At 36.2% G+C, this 21,043-nt stretch overlaps 1 protein-coding gene across 1 annotated transcript in view; it reads left to right on the forward strand.

Moving 5' to 3' along the window:
• Positions 1-21,043, forward strand: part of CSPP1 (centrosome and spindle pole associated protein 1) — a 98,089-nt gene that overhangs the window by 24,323 nt on the left and 52,723 nt on the right. The window contains exons 8-14 of the mRNA XM_052651701.1: positions 4,327-4,425; positions 5,542-5,612; positions 11,183-11,276; positions 12,306-12,363; positions 15,491-15,699; positions 18,061-18,182; positions 18,545-18,656. Coding sequence (XP_052507661.1) covers positions 4,327-4,425; positions 5,542-5,612; positions 11,183-11,276; positions 12,306-12,363; positions 15,491-15,699; positions 18,061-18,182; positions 18,545-18,656 — 765 coding nt within the window. The remainder of the gene's footprint in view (positions 1-4,326; positions 4,426-5,541; positions 5,613-11,182; positions 11,277-12,305; positions 12,364-15,490; positions 15,700-18,060; positions 18,183-18,544; positions 18,657-21,043) is intronic.

Below are 21,043 nucleotides of genomic sequence, written 5' to 3' on the forward strand. Positions count from 1 at the left end.
TCCAGGGGATCTTCCAAACCCAGGGATTGAACCCGGGTCTCCCACATTATGAATCTCTATTTGTAAGTAGTAATTTCTTCTTGATTTAACAAAGCAAGCACAATCATGTCATCAGTCATTTCATAAAATTGAGTAGGGTGTCTTAAGATTTTATTATTTTAGTGAAATGCATATCTTTGTTCTTTTTTGGCTTCTTAAATATTTCTCCAGTCTTGAATTTATTATTATTACAAGTGACAGAAGGGGACTTTTATGATTTAATTAATTTTTTTCCTTTAGTGAAAGGGTATATTTTGAATTATCTTTCATATGGTCTTTTTGTTAGGAAATCTGTATGGTTTTACTGAGAATTTAGCAGAGACCTTGACCTTATTTATACAAAAAATCATTTCTTAAATTTCTTTAATTTAGAATAATCTTTGAAATTTCTTTTTGCATTTTTGGTGCTTGCTTTATTAAGATACATTTCTATATAGTGAAGAGCTGATAAAACATTGTAGATGTGCTAAATATAACATACTTTCAGTTCAGTTCAGTTGCTCAGTCGTGTCTGACTCTTTGCGACCCTATGAATCGCAGCACGCCAGGCCTCCCTGTTCATCACCATCTCCCAGAGTTCACTCAGACTCACGTCCATCAAGTCTGTGATGCCATCCAGCCATCTCATCCTCTGTCGTCCCCTTCTCCTCCTGCCCCCAATCCCTCCCAGCATCAGAGATTTTTCCCAATGAGTCAACTCTTCTCATGAGGTGGCCAAAGTACTGGAGTTTCAGCTTTAGCATCATTCCCTCCAAAGAAATCTCAGGGTTGATCTCCTTCAGAAAGGACTGGTTGGATCTCCTTGCAGTCCAAGGGACTCTCAAGAGTCTTCTCCAGCACCACAGTTCAAAAGCATCAATTCTTCGGCACTCAGGTTTCTTCACAGTCCAACTCTCACATCCATACATGCACCATACACCACAGGAAAAACCATAGCCTTGACTAGCCGGACCTTAGTCAGCAAAGTAATGTCTCTGCTTTTGAATATACTATGTAGGTTGGTCATAACTTTCCTTCCAAGGAGTAAGTGTCTTTTAATTTCATGGCTTGCAGTCACCATCTGCAGTGATTTTGGAGCCCCCCAAAATAAAGTCTGACACTGTTTCCACTGTTTCCCCATCTATTTCCCATGAAGTGATGGGACCGGATGCCATGATCTTCGTTTTCTGAATGTTGAGCTTTAAGCCAACTTTTTCACTCTCCTCTTTCACTTTCATCAAGAGGCTTTTTAGCTCCTCTTCACTTTCTGCCATAAGGGTGGTGTCATCTGCATATCTGAGGTTATTGATATTTCTCCCACAATCTTGATTCTAGCTTGTGTTTCTTCCAGTCCAGCGTTTCTCATGATGTACTCTGCATAGAAGTTAAATAAGCAAGGTGACAATATACGGCCTTGATGTACTCCTTTTCCTATTTGGAACCAGTCTGTTGTTCCATGTCCAGTTCTAACTGTTGCTTCCTGACCCGCATACAGATTTCTCAAGAGGCAGGTCAGGTGGTCTGGTATTCCCATCTCTTTCAGAATTTTCCACAGTTTCTTGTGATCCTCACAGTCAAAGGCTTTGGCATAGTCAATAAAGCAGAAATAGATGTTCTTCTGGAACTCTTGCTTTTTCCATGATCCAGCGGATGTTGGCGATTTGATCTCTGGTTCCTCTGCCTTTTCTAAAACCAGCTTGAACATCAGGGAGTTCACAGTTCATGTATTGCTGAAGCCTGGCTTGGAGAATTTTGAGCATTACTTTACTAGCATGTGAGGTGAGTGCAGTTGTGCGGTAGTTTGAGCATTCTTTTGCATTTCCTTTCTTTGGAATTGGAATGAAAACTGACCTTTTCCATACTTTGGGAGTGCTTAATTGTTCAGTCGTGTCTCTTTGCAACCCTCTGGACTGTAGTCAGGCTCCTCTCTCCGTGGGATTCTTCAGGCAAGAATACTGGAGTGGGTTGCCATTTCCTCCTCCAGGGGATCTTCCTGACTCAGGGATCAAACTCAGGTCTCCTGTGTCTCCTACATCGCAGGCAGATTCTTTACCCACTGAGCCATCAGGGAAGCCCATACTATGGGGGCAACTGTATAAAGATAAGCCACAATTACAAGTCCAAATGTTGTTTTTAGACAACTGAAAATACAGGAAGCCACAAACTTTTCAATAAATTTTAGAGAGAATTTTTGTATGTCTTAGTCTTTAATTCTGGTTAATCCTGATTTAATTCCAAGTTATGTCTTTTAAAATGTGTAACTTTAAATGTCTTTGTATTTGAATACTTTCACTGGTGTATGCTCTGCTTTATCACGTTAACTAATTCACTTCTGTTTGTTGTGTTGTGGATTTTGTAAGACCACCCCCAGGTCTGGTAATTCACTAGGACTCACAGCACTTTGTGTATGTAGTTATGTTCATGGCTGTGGTTTATTAACAGTGGAAGAATACACAGTAAAATCAGCAAATGAAAAATTGCATGGGACAAAGTCTGAAGGAAACCAGGAACAGGCTTCCAAGAGTCCTCTGCCAAGGACATGCTTAATTCCTGCAGTATCAAAGTGTGAAAACAGGGGTGAAGTGTTGTCTACCAGGAAAGTGCATTAGAAACTCAGTGCCCAATGTTATTATTGGGGGCTGGTCATGTAGGCACCCTTTTCCTAGCATATGCCCAAATTTTACACTTGCTGAGAGGAAGGAGTTCAGCATAAACTTTCTTGCTTGTATAGACAGTTGAGGCACAGTGGGTCACACTTACCAGTTCTGAGAATGGTGGACTCCTCCCACAGTCTGTGTTCCAGGTACCCCTAAGGGCCTTCTTGCAAACAGGCCTTTGTTAAGGGTGGTGGTCTCAGGCCTGCTGTTTACCCTTTTCTGCCCATGTGTGTTTGTATAGATGCAGTATAACTAAATCTGGTTGCCTGGCACTATTTACTCCAAAGCTGACTTAAAAAGTTTATATATCCCTGTTCTTTAAGTGGTAGAAGTAAGGAATAACAGTAAACCGATGTGTCAGTTTAAAAGAGAGAGTTGAGTCCTTTGGGTTTAGATATAAAATCAGCTGTGTTGTGATAAATTGAAATAATTTGAAATTGTGTTTTGAAAGGGATTGGGGAGGATTCTGTTTTAGATGTGGATAAAAAACGGAAGCCATATATCTGTTCTGCCACAGTTCATATAGTAGTAAGGTTACAGTTCTGGGTAGTCTTTCCTCCACAGGGGATACTGAAAAGTGTGATGGAAACAAAGAGAAGATTTTATATGCTGGCTCTGTGGAGAGTGATAAGTTCCTTTTCTTCTGAAAATTGCTTTTTCTTAATGTGATAATGAAATTCACTAAAATATTGGATAATACTTAAATAATCACATTTCTTACCAGTTGACCTCATGAGAGAGATTATAGCTTAACAGCCATGCAAAGAAATATGACTTATGAAATGCTGATTTTCATGGGTGCTGATAAAGGTTGGTGTGAAAAGTCATGTTGGTTTCTTGATGTGAGAAATTAAGCTCAAGGAATCCTTGTTTGCCAAGTGGAAATAAAAAATTAAAAAACACTGAAAAGTTATTTTCTGGAAAGAATTCTTAAGGAAATAAATTAAAAAATTCTAATCTTCCTCTTTCTTGTTCATGAAATTGTGAGTAAAATGACCTAACCATTTTCTACTCATGTATCAGCCTGTTTGCTTATAATGTTCTCTCTTCACCTGTGGGTATTATTTAGTATTTCATGTGATTTACAGTGTTAGCAAATGTTGTGGCTTGCTACATTTGGTTTAATTTCATAGTAAGACTACTGCTGTATTTGTAAGTTAAAAGGTTTGTATATGCAGTGAAATAATTCTCAGAATCTGTGAATTCTGATGTAAAAAAAAGATCTCATTTTTGAAATTTGACTGATATTCATAAGAGCAAGGACCATGTCCACATACTCAGTGCCTGGAATAGTACTTGGCATGTAGTAGGTGCTCAATAAATACTCTTTGACTAATTGAATAATGAAAAGTCTTATTAGTATTTTCATATTTTTAATATTAAGATTTTCTAGAAGTTATATTGAAATAATTTATAATTGATCTCCCTTTGTTTTAAAGACTATTGAATCTAAACTCTTAGTGTCTCATTAACCAGCAGATCATATTGTCAGATGTCATTTGAGTTAATTTTCAAATGTATTTACAGTAAAACTTCGTTATAACGCTTTGTTCCCTTTAATATTTCCAACATCAAATGTAAAATCACCAAAGAAAGATAAGAGAAGTCCACTGTATGTGGAACAAGCTCTATAAGCTAATATGTTTTTAAGGATGTACGGGAACAGACGAGGCAATGAGCCTCCTATGGAGTATGATGGTGATGTCACAGAACAGTCAAACATACGAATTTCATCTGCTGGAAATCAAAGGTATAGTATGTAATATAAATTCTGCCCTTCAGCCATTGCACTGTAAAACAGCAACTGCTAAAACTGGTTTGCTGGAAAACTAGAAAGGTATAGTATGTTAAGAGCCTTGCTTATTAGTGAGAGAGGATTTAGGGGAAAGTGGAGGAGGGAAGAATTGTGTTATATGAAACTTTTTGGTACTTTACAGCATTCTCTTGAAGGGCAAGTTTTGATTATAAAGTGTGCCAAGGTGTTTTGAGTCCTATCATTATAAAATCTATAAATTTGAACTAATGAAAGGAAAAATAAACATATAATTTAATGGACCAAAGATCAATTTAAAATATCTTAGAGTTATGGAGGGGACATAACTTGAAATAAATTGAGAATGTTCTTGTAGTATGAGTTTCCTTTTCAAAACTATCATTTTCAACATTGAGTAGATAACATTTTTGCTTACTTTGTAAAGTAAGTGCTCATACATAATTGTGTTATATTGGGGTAAAAAAGGAAATTATATGCATTTTATATTCATGTTCTTTTTCTATAGTTTTTTATCTTTTGGTGGCTTTCTTGTGTTGTACACAGTGGTTCTGAATTTATAGTGCATAATGAAGATAATTTTGTGTGTCAGAAAAGTTGTCTATTTTGAGTCTATCTGTATTTGGATTTTCTATTTGAGTCAAATTAAATTTACTTTGAAAGAGTTGTCTTTTTTTTTTTTCTCCCCCTTGATTCTGTCTTTCAAGGAAGGAGTTTAGTTTAAAGATTATCTTTTCAGAGTGTGGGTGGTATAGATATCATCCTCTTTTTTTAGGATTTATTTATGTGTACTTAGATGTTCATTTTCCTTACCGGGGTAACTGTTCTTATGAAAAAGGGTTTTATTGGGAATCTGGAGTCAGTGAAGCTGGCTGAAGAAAAAGGTCACATATTTATGTGAATGCCTTGGAGTACCACTGTATAAAGAGAGAAAATGCCATGATTTTACCTTTATTTTAAAAACATGTAATAACTGTTATGTTAGTAATATCCACAGTATGTTGAAAGGCCAATAACTCACACCTACATTTCTCTTTAACTTTTTTTTCCTGAAAATTGTTTGAGTCTTGATTCTTTTTGTTTTTTTGTTTTTAGTGCTCGAGACAATGAACCATCCAAACCTACTTATCGAGAGATGTGCAGTCCTTTTGCGGGAATGCTCTTTGGTGTGTACATGCCCTCCAGTTAGTTAGATTTTTGTGGAGTGTTTTATAAAAGATCTTTAGTGAGAACTCAGTGTTGTAATTAGTACCACTCTTACTAATAATAGAAAAATTTCTCTAGTGCTTACTCTGTGATAGGCACTATTCTAAACATTTAGTATGTATTGCATAGCTCTGTGTATAATTTTAAAGCTAAATAGCTTTTATTTAGTGATGAACTTTCTGTAGATGATAATTGAAGTATTTAGTTCAATAAAATCTTTAAAATCCATATTTCACTTTATTGTAGTGTTGCTGTTTCTTATATTTTTTATATGTAATAGTTTTTTTTCTTGATTCTTTTTCTTTAGCTAGCACAAAAGTGCCGTACATTTTAGTTTAGCTCCCCTGAATGAAACCTTTTTATCTCTTGATAAAATCCTTTGCCATGTTCTTTCCATTTAGTTTCTGAGAAAGTGTTTTGGTCAAATAATGATTATAATCCAGATATTCTGTTTATTTTGTCAGAAATGAAGGTCATTGCTTAAGCATGTTGATTTGTTCTATTAACTTGTTACATTTAATTTCAGAAATGGTGTGAAGAGAGGGTATTTCCTCTGTGTAACTTTTAAGTAGAAAAGTGGTCTGTTCTTTGTGTAAATATGTTAGAAAAATTGCCTGGGATTCTATTTCAGTGAAGTATATGAAGAAATTGGAGTATAAGAATGCAATTTATATTCATTCAACCTAAAATCAATCAGTAATTTAAATTTTGGCTTCAGTTCAGTCGCTCAGTCGTGTCTGACTCTGCGACCCCATGGACTGCAACACACCAGGCTTCCCTGTCCATCACCAACCCCCAGAGCCTGCTCATACTCATATTTATCAAGTCGGTGATGCCATCCAACCATCTCATCCTCTGTCGTCCCCTTCTCCTCCTGCCTTCAATTTTTCCTAGCAATCCTGCCTTCAAAAATTCCCAGCAAATTTTGGCTTAGAGATATATATTTGTGTGCTATTCTCATTTTGTTTCCTTGAAATGGCTATTATGAGAAAAATGGCATAATACCCAGAGTTTTATTGGAATGTCTTTAAATGAGAATTGACCAATTTAACCTATCAATAAGTCAGAGTAATGGCTTCCTTCTTAGGATTCTTTTTTTGTTAAACATGGTTAAGAATTGGAGAAATACTTTTCTGTGTTGGAAACCCACTGACAATTTTATCAGTAAATGGATTACTATACCCTAAAATTTTAAAGATAAATAGTAAGAATTTATCATTAATTCAATCCAGGAATTATAGATTGATATTTGATAATAGACTCTGTTGCTTGGAATACACTATTAAGCTCATTTAATTCAGTGATTTACCACATAGTTGGATCTTTTTTCCCTAGCTATATTTGTGTGTCCCCTTAGGGAACTAACTCTCCCCTGAGGCAATACACTCCAACTTGAGGTGACTCTGATAGTTGCAGTATTCTCATTTCTCTTGAGCTCGAATTTGTCTTCCTGTAATTTTTCCCCAAGGATCTTGTTTGGAGCCTTTTGCTTTCTTTAAAGAATTAGGACAGTTGACTGCTGACAGCAAAAATAATATATTGTGGGGTTTATAATGGAATCATGGATCATTCAAAAGTATGTTTTTAAATTTCCATTATTTGGGGATTTTCCTGCTGTCTTTTTGTCATTGACTGCTAGTTTAATTCCCTTGTGGGGAAAATAATTTTTAAATTTCAATTATTTCAAAATTGAATTTTTAAAGTAAAATTTTAAACAGTGGCTCAGAATTTGGTCTGTCTTGGTGAATGTTAAATGTGTACTTGAAAGAATGTGCATTGTGTGGTTGTGGAGTATAATAGTTTATAAATGTCAAGCCATTTGACTGATAGTGATGTTCATGTCTTATACATCTTTAATGACTTGTTTAGAGAGAAGTGTTCAATTCCTGACTACCTTGTTCTTGGTGTAGGGCCTGGAGGGATTTTCGCAGCGTTTTCTGCACCTTCCGCAGTTTCCTGCATGCCCCCGACAGACAGTCTCTCTCTCGCCAGTTTTCCTTGCTCAGCAGTGGTTTGCTGTCTTGTTCCTCGATGCAAGGCTGGCCCTGTGCATTTGGTTCTCAGCAATGAGTCTTTCTTAGTGTTCTGCTTCTCCCCAGAGTGGTAGCCGAGCTCTCCTTTGTGTTTGTGGAGGGTCTTCTATGGAAGCATTTCCTGCTCCTCCCCTAGCAGTAGCAGACTTTTGCTTTGTATGAGGGCAGAACTCTGGGTCCAGGGTTTTCTGTCCTTCAACCAATAGATTTCTGTATATGAGAGAAGAGTCTGGAAGGTGGGCGGTGGGCAGTGGTTGGTTGGTTGGTTGGTTTTGCCTCGGAATGCTGTCTTCCAGGTGTCTTGGGTTGCCCCATCTCCAGCCTCTCATGAGTGTCAGGTGAAGGCAGCAAGTGAGTGCAGATTCCCCTTGTGTCTGGGGCTTTCAGAGAAGCTACACTGCTACTCCAACCCCACACAAACCTTTAAGAATTCATTACCATTTCAGTTTTCTTTTTACCTACTTTTATTTTATTTATTTATTTTTTTTAATTTTTTTTAATTTTAAAATCTTTAATTCTTACATGTGTTCCCAAACATGAACCCCCCTCCCACCTCCCTCCCCATAACATCTCTGTGGGTCATCCCCATGCACCAGCCCCAAGCATGCTGTATCCTGCGTCAGACATAGACTAGCGATTCAATTCTTACATGATAGTATACATGATAGAATGCCATTCTCCCATATCATCCCACCCTCTCCCTCTCCCTCTGAGCCCAAAAGTCCGTTATAGACAGCTGCGTCTTTTTTCCTGTCTTGCATACAGGGTCGTCATTGCCATCTTTCTAAATTCCATATATATGTGTTAGTATACTGTATTGGTGTTTTTCTTTCTGGCTTACTTCACTCTGTATAATCGGCTCCAGTTTCGTCCATCTCATCAGAACTACTTTTAAAGTGAAAGTATTACTCACTCTGTCATTTCTGACTCTTTGCTACCTTGTGGACTGTAGCCTGCCAGGCTTCTCTGTCCATGGAATTCTCCAGGCAGGAATACTGGTGTGGGTTGCCGTTACTTTCTCCAGGGGAGTTTCCTGACCCAGGAAACAAACCCAAGTGTCCTGCATTGTAGGCAGATTTCTTACTGTTAAGGCCGCTGCCCGTTTCTCCAAACTCTGGTAAAGGTAAAACACTTGTCTTGTCCCATCCTTCTATGAGTTGGTTTTCATACCGTTTGAAATTCAGTTTACCTGGTTGCTTATAACCTTAGCTCTCTGACGGGCTTTTTAAAAGTTACGATTTTGTAGATGAGCTTTTTCCTATTGTAGTGTATGAACAATGTTCTCTTGTGGCTTTCTACTTTCTAAGCAGGAGTCCCTATTTGGTTCTTTATAATACTTTCATTTTATCCTTATTACTATTTTCACTTAAATATTGGGCATAGTTTTGGTAGCTGTTTTAACATCTTTATTCATTGTTCCATCATCTCTGTTTCTGTGATTTTTTTTCAACTGATAAACTTTTTTAATGGTTAGGGGTCACTGTGTTGCTTTTCTGTTGTTGCATTACAGATTAGCAAGATTTAGTGGCTCAAAATGTCACACATCTGAGTTGTACGACATTAATTTGGGTCCTCTGCTTAGGATCTCATAAGGTGTCAGCCAGGCTGTTTTTCATCTGGGGCCTTATAGGGAAAGAAGCACATTCAGATTTTTGGCTCAATTCATTTTTTTTGTGGCTGCATTACTAAGGGCCCTGGCTTCTTACTGTGCATCTGCTAGACACTGTCCTCAGTTCCTGGAGGCCGTCTGCTATTTCTTGCCACATGGACTTTTCCACCAAGACTGCTCATTGTATCATGCCACCAAGGAGAATCTCTGAACTCAATGAGAACTTTTATCTGCTTATGTCAGACCCACCCAAGATCATCTCCCTTTTAATTAGTTCAAAATTGATTTGGTGGCTTAATTAAATACATCTGCAGATTCCTTTTACCTTTGCCACATTCATTGGCTGGAAGCAAGTCATTGGTCCTGCCACACTCAGGGGAAGGTTTGTACAGGAAGTTTGCACCAGAAGGCAGAGAAAGAATGTAGATATGTCTGAGAACTTTGTCTGCCACATTCATGTTTTTCTGTTACCTAAGGACCAGTCTCTCTGAGGCCTTATTTTAACCTCATCTGGAACATCTAGAGCAAACTTCCCTCGAGAAAGATTGCTCAGCCTTCCTGCTTGCTCCTCTTCCCTGAATACTCTTAAAGGATCACCAAGAACTCCAGTCTAGCTGGCTGGAGCTTAAATTTCTCCCCACTTCATTGGAGGAGGTCTGTGAATTCAATTTATGGGTTCTCCGTAATTTTTTGCCCAGCCTAATGGAATTTCACTCTGCATACACTGACTAGTTCACAGTAAAATTCAGAGGAACCCCTTTACAGATTTCCAGAGCCTTTTTACGCTTCTTTTTGAATCTTTGGCCCAAACTTCTAGTCACTTTAGCTTTCCTAATTTTGACCTTTATTTGCTCAATTTAACTGTTTCCCATGTTAAATTTTTTTTTTTTTTAATGGAAGAAGGCTGAGTTTTGTGCTTGTTAATTCCATCATGATCAGAAGCAGAATGGACATATCAACTTTGATTGTAAACTATTATTATTAACCTTACTATGATTTATATTACCTTATGGGAGCTTCAGTGTTGCTGACATCTGTGCTTAATGGACAAAAGGAAACTAATAATGAAGGTAGTAGAGAAATTTCTGGTTCAGTTGCATTTTTGATATCCTGTGATTTGTATAGTTTTCCAAATTTTGCATGACTGGATTTTCATGTAAGTGATACCAGAGTAAAAGGTTCACATATTTTTTTATGTAGAATTGAAATAACCATTGAAATTTTTTGAGCAGGGTGTCATCATGATTAATATTGCATTTTAGGACAGTTAACATACGTAAGTGTGCTAGATGTATTAGAATAGGGAGGGAAGAAGTTGTGGAGACAAGTTAAAAGGTTATTGCTACAATTCAGGTGAAATGTAGAGTTCCTATCCAAGGTTGATGGCCATTACAGTAGAGAAGAGGGACCTCACATAAAATAAATAAGAAAGGATGAGATAGCAAGGTTATAGTGACGTTTTGAGGCTCGATGATTAGGTCGCTAACAGAAAACAAAGGGACAGTTGCTTTTGTGATGTCCGTTTGAACACACTTGTTAAATTTAAGGGGCTTGTGGGAAATATTAATGGAGATAGTATCCTGATTTTTGGAAAGTGGGAATAGAAATTATCTTTTATTTAAGAAGGTTTTTGACTGATGTAGAATTTTGGGAAGGATTAATGTGCCTTGTGTTTGACACATAGTAGTTATTCATAAATTATAAAACTAAAATTGAATAGGTAAGGATACATGTGATTTTACCATCTACATTTGCTGCATATGTAATAATTATACTCTGATATAATTACAATGGAAATTAAAATATTGACTTTGCAGTTACGTGTGTTACTGCAGAGTTAAGACTGCTTTTTTTTTTTTTTTTTTTTTTTTTTTTTATCATTTTCTAGGGGGTGAAGATCGAGAACTTATTCAGAGAAGGAAAGAGAAATATAGACAAGAACTACTGGAACAAATGGCTGAACAACAGAGGAACAAGAGACGGTAATGAAAGGTTTGCATTTAACAAAGATGTTTTGAATTTAAATATGTTTGTTTAAAATGACATGGTAGTAACTGTTACATGGTAAAATAAGGGAATATTTTTCCTAATACAGTTCGGTGTTTATAAATCATTCTATTTCAGTCTCCACATTGCAAATCAGCCAGGGTAATAAAACAGATACTTTGAGGGTGATCATTTTCTTCATCACAGGTAACAAAAGAGACTGTGTGTTCATTCTATAATAAGGCTTGTACATACTCTCATTAATTCTTCAATTTTAGGGGTGCATTTAATGTTATCTACATGCCCACTGTGTTATCCCATATATAGTAGCAAGTAAAAAGTGTTTTGTCTTTTAACAATGAAATGGTAAGCACACATATATGTACATACCATATAAAAATAATCATGAGAGATCCACAGATATTTATATTGTATACAACTTTCAGAGTTTGTAATCATTCATGTAGAAAGATCTCTGAAATAATAATTCCAGTTTAAAATTAGGGATAGATACTTTGGTTGTAGAGAATTCGAGACCTGTCACCTTTTAGTTTTGCCTTTTTCTTAGAGGAAGCCAGTATCTCTTGTCTGGTATTAGACATATTTAAGATCATTTTTCTTGAATACTCTTACTGGAGAGTATCATGTTAATTTTTAATTTTTAATCCTCTCTTTTGTGAACTGAAGATATACATGTACCTAAAAGAAGTTTTTATTTGTTTTACTAAGACTTTGCTTTACTTCTTTATTCGTATAAATTGCTTAGACTTTGAAGTATCCCAGGCACTGGTTTAGAGATATTTATTCCAAGTCATTTTGCATGTGAATGCTTGTTTACTTACCACCAAATCAGAAAATTTAGTTTTCAGAATTATTTAAGGTTTTATTGTTAATTAAAGAAATTATTTACTATTTATTTTTGGAGATGTCATTGCATGGACTTTGTAAGTTTGTTTCACTAATGATTATGATTTTGATACTGTTTATTACAACCTTGAAATATATAAAACTTTAATTTTGTTTAGAGAAAAAGATTTGGATCTCAGGGTTGCAGCTTCTGGAGCTCAAGACCCTGAGAAATCGGTAAGAGTTCTTGCCATCTTTTAATGTTTAATCTTTCATTCAAATAAGGCTCAGATGTAGTGGCAGGTAGAGACAGAGCATATTGGGGAAAATGTAAGAGTAGACAAGCTTAACAGTAATAAACTAAATTCAGTAGTTCTAACTCTTGTTTACTTCTCTAAGATAATGTTTCCCTTTTCATATATGTATTTTTAAAGTTTCTTATAAATTAGTCCTTTCACTTTATTTTCGTGCAGTATTTTAGTTTAATATACAATGAATGTTAATCTTCATTGTATTTTGATAATGTTTGTTGTATTAGAGGGTGCCGGGGTCCAGCCCCCGCAGGATCCAGGGGAACCTGAAGGAGAAACGGCTTCGGCAGATGATTTAGAGAGAGATAAGGAAAGAATGTTGTAGATAAGAAAATAGAGGAGAGAAAGAGGCTGATATTCCTTGGTTTACACAGAAAGCTAATAAAGTCTTAGAAGCTCAGGCAGGAAAGTGAACGCAGAGAGCCTCTGTGTTCCACGGGATCAGCCTGAAAAAGAGAGGGAGGGAGAGAGAAAGAGAGAGAGAGAAAAAAAGAAAAACACGGGGTGACCAAGCTTCTTCAGTGAGCGAGGCCCATTATTTTATTTTTAAAAGGGACTTTTATACCTTAACTTGTACATAGAGGGAAATGAAAGATGCAAAGTCATACACAGTCAGCCCAAACATTACATCTGTTTTGTCTTTATCAAAACCAGGGTTTTTTCTGCGTACCTTTCCCATAAACAATATTGTGTACATTATCTTCTGGCCTTGGAGGCCTGTGAACATTTTATGACCCTCTTTTGATAAAGGCTGCTCAACTAGAAAACTTATTTTCCCTTGAAATGTTTTTTCTTTATATTTCTAATCTATGTCAGCCTCAGAAAATGTTGAACAGAGTTACATTTCTCAGGGAGCAAAGGTGCAGTGAGTTACAACAAAGAAAGAACCACTTAGCTCAAAAGTCTGATGTGGTTAATTTCAAGGCCACACTTGTTTTTCTTACATTCCAACTATGTTAACTAATGCACTCCCAGGTGCACAGTGGGTAAGAGATATGGGAACTTAGCAACAAGCATTGGCCCAATAATGAAATCCTACACCAGCACTACTCTAATAGCTTTTAACTCTTTGAAAGGCTCTATGTTTTAGGCTTCTCGTGCCTCTCACAGTTGGGAGGCTATAAATAATCACATGCGTAGCTGTAAGAGTCTGAATAAACCTGCCAAGCAAGCTAGAATGCTAACAGAGGGGGTTTGAATTGAAATATTCCTCTCATGTCCAGGAGACTTATTAGCTAGAGCCCTAAGTTGATTTTTGCAGAGAAAGGTAGTCAGGGATAGCCCCCTGTTAATGTCAGAGGAGTTGGTGAAAGGACACAAAACAGTAAGACAGACAGATTCTGGTTTTGGGGGAGATGCTCGAGAAGGGGTCCCCTCGAGGCCTGATCTCGCCTTTGCCCATCAGGCCTCTTCCTCATGACCTTTGCCATGGGCGGGATTCCCCACGCTGGCTCCCGGCAAGAGGGGTATCCAGAGAAACTGAAATCTTTAATTTCTAGTCTTGAAGCATTTTAGTAATTTTTACTTAATGTCAGTCTAGAGGTAATAACCTTACATTACTTTAATTTTTTAATTTTCATAATTGGAATGAATTATACACATCATTGCAGTTGAGTAAGGAGAAGGGAATAATTTATTACTCTTCTCAAAAGCTACTTTTTTTTTTTAGTTGGATGTGTAGAATTTATTTGCTAGGGCAAATTTTTGTTTCATCTCTAAGAAACTTTAATTTCTTTAAAAATTACATTAAAAAGTTTATTCTTAAAAAGAATACAGCAACTGAAAATAATTCTGTTGTGGGCAACTTTTGTCTTACTTTTTCTTATGCTAAATATAACCTGTGGATTCTTCATTTTAAAAACTTTGATACTGCACCAGTATCACTCTTGAGTGTGCTTTTTGACTTCTCATAGAGTAAAACTTTAAGATTAATCTGAGAAATCATTCTTGAGAAATTAAGAGTGCTAGGAAAAAAGAATAAATTCCAAAACTGAATATATTTTCCTCTGTCAATAAATACCTTCCAAGTAGTTTTGACAGTCACGAATTTCCTTTTAGAATCTTGAACTTTTTAATGTAATGTGATGGCATGTTAAACCTCACATTTATAGTTACCTTTGTGTTTGATGGATCTTCTTATTTATATGTAAACAACTTTTAGAGTGTCAAGTTTATTTTATGAGAATAAATAAAAATGTTACATGTAATAGTTATTTAGACCATCACTTTTTGGTTTATTTTTGATGTGCAAATCTTAGAAAAGGGCACTTAAATGATGTTCTGGAGCAGAGGTTAGCAAACTATAACCTGTGGCCAAATCCATTTGCTGTCTGTTTTTGTCAAGTTTTATTGCATCACACCTTCCTTGCTAATTTGCTTATATACTGTTCTGGTCTACTTTAGAAGTTACGAAGAGATCTCATGGCTTGCAAAGTCTGATATATTTACTAACTGGCTCTTCACAGAAAACGTTTGCTCACTCTGCTCTAGAGAAACTTTAATGTTAGAATACTTTGATGACAATTGAGAGTAGTAAAGCAGCATAGTGTTGTAGTATAATAGAGTTTTATATTTAGAATTAATATCTGGCTCTAGTCTTTGCTTATTTATTAATGGTGAAACTTTAGGTGATTTATGTACTTTCATAGAGACTCAGTTACTCATTTTATAAAATAAGAATTGTATCTTAAAAATCTCTTAATAGCTGTAAAATTCTGTTGTGTGTGCTCAGTCATGTCTTACTCTTTGTGACCCTATGGACTGTAGCCCTCCAGGCTCCTCTGTCCATGGGATTCTCCAGGCAAGAATACTGGAGTGGGTTGCCATTTCCTCCAGGGGATCTTCTAAACCCTAGGATCAAACCCAGGTCTCCTGCATTGGCAGGCAGATTCTTTACCACTGAGCCACCTGGGAAATCCCCAAATTTTTCTGTCTCTGCTCTCTGTCTGACTTAAGTGCCTGCTGGCAGTCTGGGATAGAGGGTCTTTTGAGATCTCTTCCACCTTTAAATTTTATGATTACATGTGACACACAGATTTTCCTCTTTATTTTAGCCTGATAGACTGAAGCAGTTTAGTGTGGCACCAAGACACTTTGAAGAGACGATACCACCTGAGAGACCCAGAGTAGCTTTCCAGACACCTCTCCCTCCTCTGTCCGCCCCATCTGTCCCACCCATCCCATCAGTTTACTCCATCCCATCTCAGAATGAAGATGTGCACAGTGGACTCAGCAGCACTCTTGGTGACATGGTGCCTCCCAGGTGCTTGTTTAAAATGTTTTGTGTTTGGGAATTAGGTAAGGTATTATTATATTTTATATTTAGAAGTAGTTGCTGAAGCAGATGATGATATCCTTCAGAGATTTTCATACAATTAATGGATTTTGTCAAATAATTTCTGTTGAAATGTGTTTTTATTGTTGATCTTTGCTCTGTTAAAAAACAAGGGAAATTCTTATAACATTCTTTTATTGTTTAAAGATGCTTCAGTATTTTTAAAATGTATAACTAAATACATTTAGTATTTAGTTTTAGGTCACATTTTGAAATGTCTGTTTTTAATATCTTTTAACATATAAACCTGGACATTTTCAATTTTGTAATTTCCACTTGGCAAACATTGAATACTTCCTTCAGTTAATGCAGAAAAAGTTTCTAATGTGATTGTTTTATATATATTACTTTAGTTTGTTTTCTTCAACTCTTTCTCTGTGATTACTTACAGGCTATGCAACTCAAGTATCTGAAATAAAGTGTTGAGATTATAAAACCTGTAATTTAGGTATTAGGGTAAAGATTTGATGTCACAGGTAAAAGGCATCATACTATATTGGACTAAACATAAAGAAAATCTTGTTAATATTGGTATTTTCTGGTCTGTACTTTCTTTCAGGATTTTTGCTTATTTTTTGTTCACTACTAATGTATTAGTTGACGGATTGCATTTAATCAGATGTTTTTCCTTTTTAACATCAATGCTTTCTGGGCTATACATTCCTTCAGTAAGACTTGGTATCATCTTTTATTTACTGCTAACAAATTGTCTGACCATGTTTACTGTATTTATCAGATGTTTAGTTTGTTTCATCTGATGGCTTCCCAACTCAAAAGGCTAGATGGGATTGAAATTATAGAGCATGGTATGATGATATCAGTGTTGATTTAGGGATTAAAATGGTTGCTTCACTGGCTGGAGTTTGGGCAAACTATGCTTTTATTGAACTTCAGTTTTCTCACTTGTAAAAGTAGAATAGTAACATACATATGTGTGTGTGAGTGTGTATATGTGTTTTTAAATCTACAGTTAGAGGATTGTTATGAGGAGTAAATCTTGTATAAATCTCTAAAAATTTAAGCTTTAATGATACTGAAAGTTTTCTTTTATAGTAATTTTTCAGCTGTTTTGTTGATGTATCTACAGAGTGAGGATAGTAAGATTAGACACATAAATCTTAGTAAATGTGAAGAATATTCATGACTGAAGAGAACTTTAATGCCTTCTCAGTGCTTCAGAATTATTTGAAGTATACGAAGGAGAACCTAAGATACACACTCAAATGTGAAGACATTCTAGGATGCCTCCTTTCTCTTTCTGTTCATCTAAATGAATCTGCTTTTTACCTTTTAACAAATGGAAAATATTGCCTTGGTGGAAGTACAGAGATACTTCTTAATCATTAATGAAGTGCTGATGTAGACATTTTCAGAAGTTTTGACTTTATGAAGTGCTGAAAATTAAGTCAGAAATTTACTGTTGATATTTAAGTAGTTTCTTTTTCACATTATAGTTTAATTCCTTTGAAAGAACAATGTATTTTTAGAGTTAAAAAAAAAATACACCTTTCTCTCAGTCACATGGAACCACTTGTAACGCCATTCTGTACCTCTGCCTTTTCTTCTTGTATCCTCCTCCTCTGTGATTCACTCTGGCAGCGTGGTTGAAGCATTGCCTTTCTTGGAAAGCATCCTTATACTTCCTCCCCTTCTCTATGTGATCTAAATGTTCCTACTCCATATAATCTAAATGTTCCTGTTCTTTTGACACCCCATGTCTCCTTGTATTGCTTCATCTGCTCTGTGCTGTGCTAAATTGCTTCAGTCGTGTTCAAATCTTTGCAACCCCATGGACTGTAGTCCACCAGACTTCTCTGTCCATGAGATTCTCCAGGCAGGAATACTGGAGTCGGTTCCCAGGCCTTCCTCCAGGGGACCTTCCCAACCCAGGGATTGGACTTGTGTCTCATTATGTCTTCTGCATTGGCAGGCAGGTTTTTTTGTTTTTACTATTAGTGCCACCTGGAAAACCGCTTTGCTATACTCTGCTATAATGGCTGTTTTATTTCTGTATTATTTCTGAGGGACAGAGATCATATTTGTTCAGTACTGGCAGATGGTGACAAATAAGATACTCATTGACTAACTGTGGTCCCTTAAATTCTAACATTTTATATTTTTTGCTTTTTGAATTATAATTTTTGATAAGAGATTGAGGCAAGATAATGACTTTTCCTAAAGTAACAATTAGATTTTCAGTAAGATTTTTGTAAAGGAATACTATCTTGATTTTTTTTTTTAAGTTGCAATGAAATATGAGAAGAATTTCCCAATTTTCTGTTGGTACAGAGTTGCACCTCTGCCTCCACCTCCCATGCTGCCCCCTTTGGCTGCGAACTACCGAACTCCTTACGATGATGTGTACTATTTCTATGGGGCCAGGAATACTTTGGATCCTGGTCTTGCTTATTGTAAGTTATCTGTGGGGTAAACATTACTGTACAGCAGTTCAGTCAGGAAAATTGGTTTCTGTGCAAGCAAAAATATATCAATGAGAAAAGCACAACTTTACTTAATTCCAATATTATATATTTATTGATTTAGTAAATGCTCTACTTTAAAACTCAGTTATAATTTGTAGTTATTTCCTTTTTATCTAGATTTAAGAAATAACTATTTCATGTTTTCTCGCATTATTCTTTGCTAACTCTTAACTCAGAAGGAAATATGTTTTTTTTCCTTAGGTAGCATTTTTGGTATGTGACTTTTTCTTTAGGGATAAAGTGTTATTAAGTGAGTACTCTTGACACAAATGTGTGTGTTTTCTTTTTAGATGGTTCAGGGATGATGGGAGTACAGCCTGCTCCTGCTGCTTATGTTACAGCTCCTGTCTCCCACCAGCCAGCACAGCCCATCGTCACCCACCAGCCAGTACAGCCTATTGTGTAAGTAGTTAAAATAATACTTTGTTTCAAGATTAATTTGTCTTCCATTGAACCTGTATTATTCAGTGCACTCTTTTTTGTTCAGAACAGATATAACTTATTTTAATTTACAGTTATTATATAACCAGTGCACAATGCTGGAAAAGATTGAGGGCAGGGGACCACACAGGATGAAATGGTTGAATGGCATCACCCACTCAATGGAGATGAATTTGAAGAAACTGTGAGAGGTAGTGAAGGACAGGGAAGCCTGGCATGCTATTAGTTCATGGGGTTGCAAAGAGTCTGACACAACTTAGTGATTGAATAACAACAACGTTATGTGTAGTGCTTTTAAGTCAGTGTTTCATATTTCATAGAAAGCACATTAAAAAAATTAAGAATAACCTCTCTTTCTGTTATTAGAAAAGTCATTTGTGTGTCTTATTGGTAAAAAAAGAGTACAAACAGATGTATAAAAAATTGAAATCACCTAAAATCTCATTCATCCAGAGGTAGATATATCTAAATATGTATTCAAGAACCCATTTTATGTACAAATACAACCACAAAAATATATACAGAACACACTATAGCATCTTTTTAAAAAAATGACGTTTTTATTTAGAGATAAACATAGATTCCTATGGTGAAATTATAAGAAGCAGTATAGAGACATCCTGTGTACCTTTTAGTTTTTTTCAGCATTTTCAATATTCAGTTGCTAATATTTTGCAAAACTGTGTTCAGTATCACTCGGATATATAACACTGAATACAGTGAAGATACACTCCCATCATTGCAGGGATTCCTGACGATGCCCTCTTATAGCCAGACATAGTTCTGGCCTACCCCAATTTTCTCCTTAGCCACTGGCAGTAACTGATCTATTTTCTATTTCTGTAATACTGCAAGTATGTTTTATAAGTGGATTTTTAAAATATGTAACCTTTAGGGGTTGACTTTTTAGAGTTAGCTTAACTGTCTGGAGATTCATCCAGGTTTTTGCATGTGTAAATAGTTCATTTGTTTTAATTGTTAGTAGCATTCAATGGTGGGGAATGTACCACAGTTTAACCATTCACTTATTAAAGATCATCTAAGTTATTATGAATTGATGCTTTTGAACTGTGGTGTTGGAGAAGACTCTTGAGAGTCCCTTGGACTGCAAGGAGATCCAACCAGTCCATTCTAAAGGAGATTAGTCCTGGGTGTTCTTTGGAAGGACTGATGCTAAGGCTGAAACTCCAATACTTTGGCCACCTCATGTGAAGAGTTGACTCATTGGAAAAGACTCTGATGCTAGGAGGGATTGGGGGCAGAAGAAGGGGATGACAGAGGATAAGATAGCTGGATGGCATCACCGACTCAATGGACGTGAGTCTGAGTGAACTCCAGGAGTTGGTGATGGACAGGGAGGCCTGGCGTACTGCAATTCATGAGGTCGCAAAGAGTAGGACACGACTGAGCAACTGAACTGAAGTTACAAATAGAGCTGCTGTAGACATTCTTGTACAGGTTTTTTTTTTTGTAAACACAGTATTTCTTTAGGATATTGCCTAGGAGTGTTTGTTATTGTTGGGTTGTATGGTAGTTACAGCCTGCTTTTGTAAGAAACTGCCAGACAGTTTTCAGAGAGACTGTACTATTTTCCTTTGTATCAGCAATGTATTAAAAACCTGTTTTTTTAAAAAAAACAAACAAAAACCTGTTTCTCCATATCTTCCCCAATATTTGGCATGTGACTTGTATTTAGGCCATTCTGATAGGTGTATATATAGTGATTGGGGTTTTAATGTAGTTTCCTAATAATGATAATGTTGAACGTCTTTTCATGTGTTTATTTACCATCTGTAAGTCTTTGGTGAAACATCTGTTGATACGGCTCAGATGGTAAAGAATCTGCCTGCAACATAGGAGACCCAGGCTCAATCCCTGGGTTGGCAAGATCCCCTGGAGAAGGGAATGACAACGCACTCTAGTATTCTTGCCTGGAGAATCCCATGGACAGAGGAGCCTGGTGAGCTACAGTCCATGGCGTTGCAAAGAGTTCAACATAACTGAGCGACTCAGACTTCCACTTTCCACTCTTTTACTTTCTGTTGATGTCTTTTGCACATTTTCCAATTGGAGCATTTTTTTTTTTTAATACTGAGTTTTTAAGAGTTCTTCATATATCCTAAATATTAGTTCTTTGTCAGATACGCGGTTTGCAAATATTTTCTCTCCGTCTAAAGTTTGTCTTTTCATCCTTTTAGTAGGGTACTTGTAAATTTTAAATAAGTCCAATATATCAGCTTTTTTCTGTGGATCATGCTTTCAGTATCAAGTATCTAGGTATTTGTTTCCTAAGCCTGGATCCAAAAGATTTTCTACTGTTTTGTTTTTAAAAAATAAACGAACTCTTT

The sequence above is a fragment of the Budorcas taxicolor genome, chromosome 14 (genome assembly GCF_023091745.1).
Source record: "Budorcas taxicolor isolate Tak-1 chromosome 14, Takin1.1, whole genome shotgun sequence".
Classification (NCBI taxonomy): Eukaryota; Metazoa; Chordata; class Mammalia; order Artiodactyla; family Bovidae; genus Budorcas; species Budorcas taxicolor.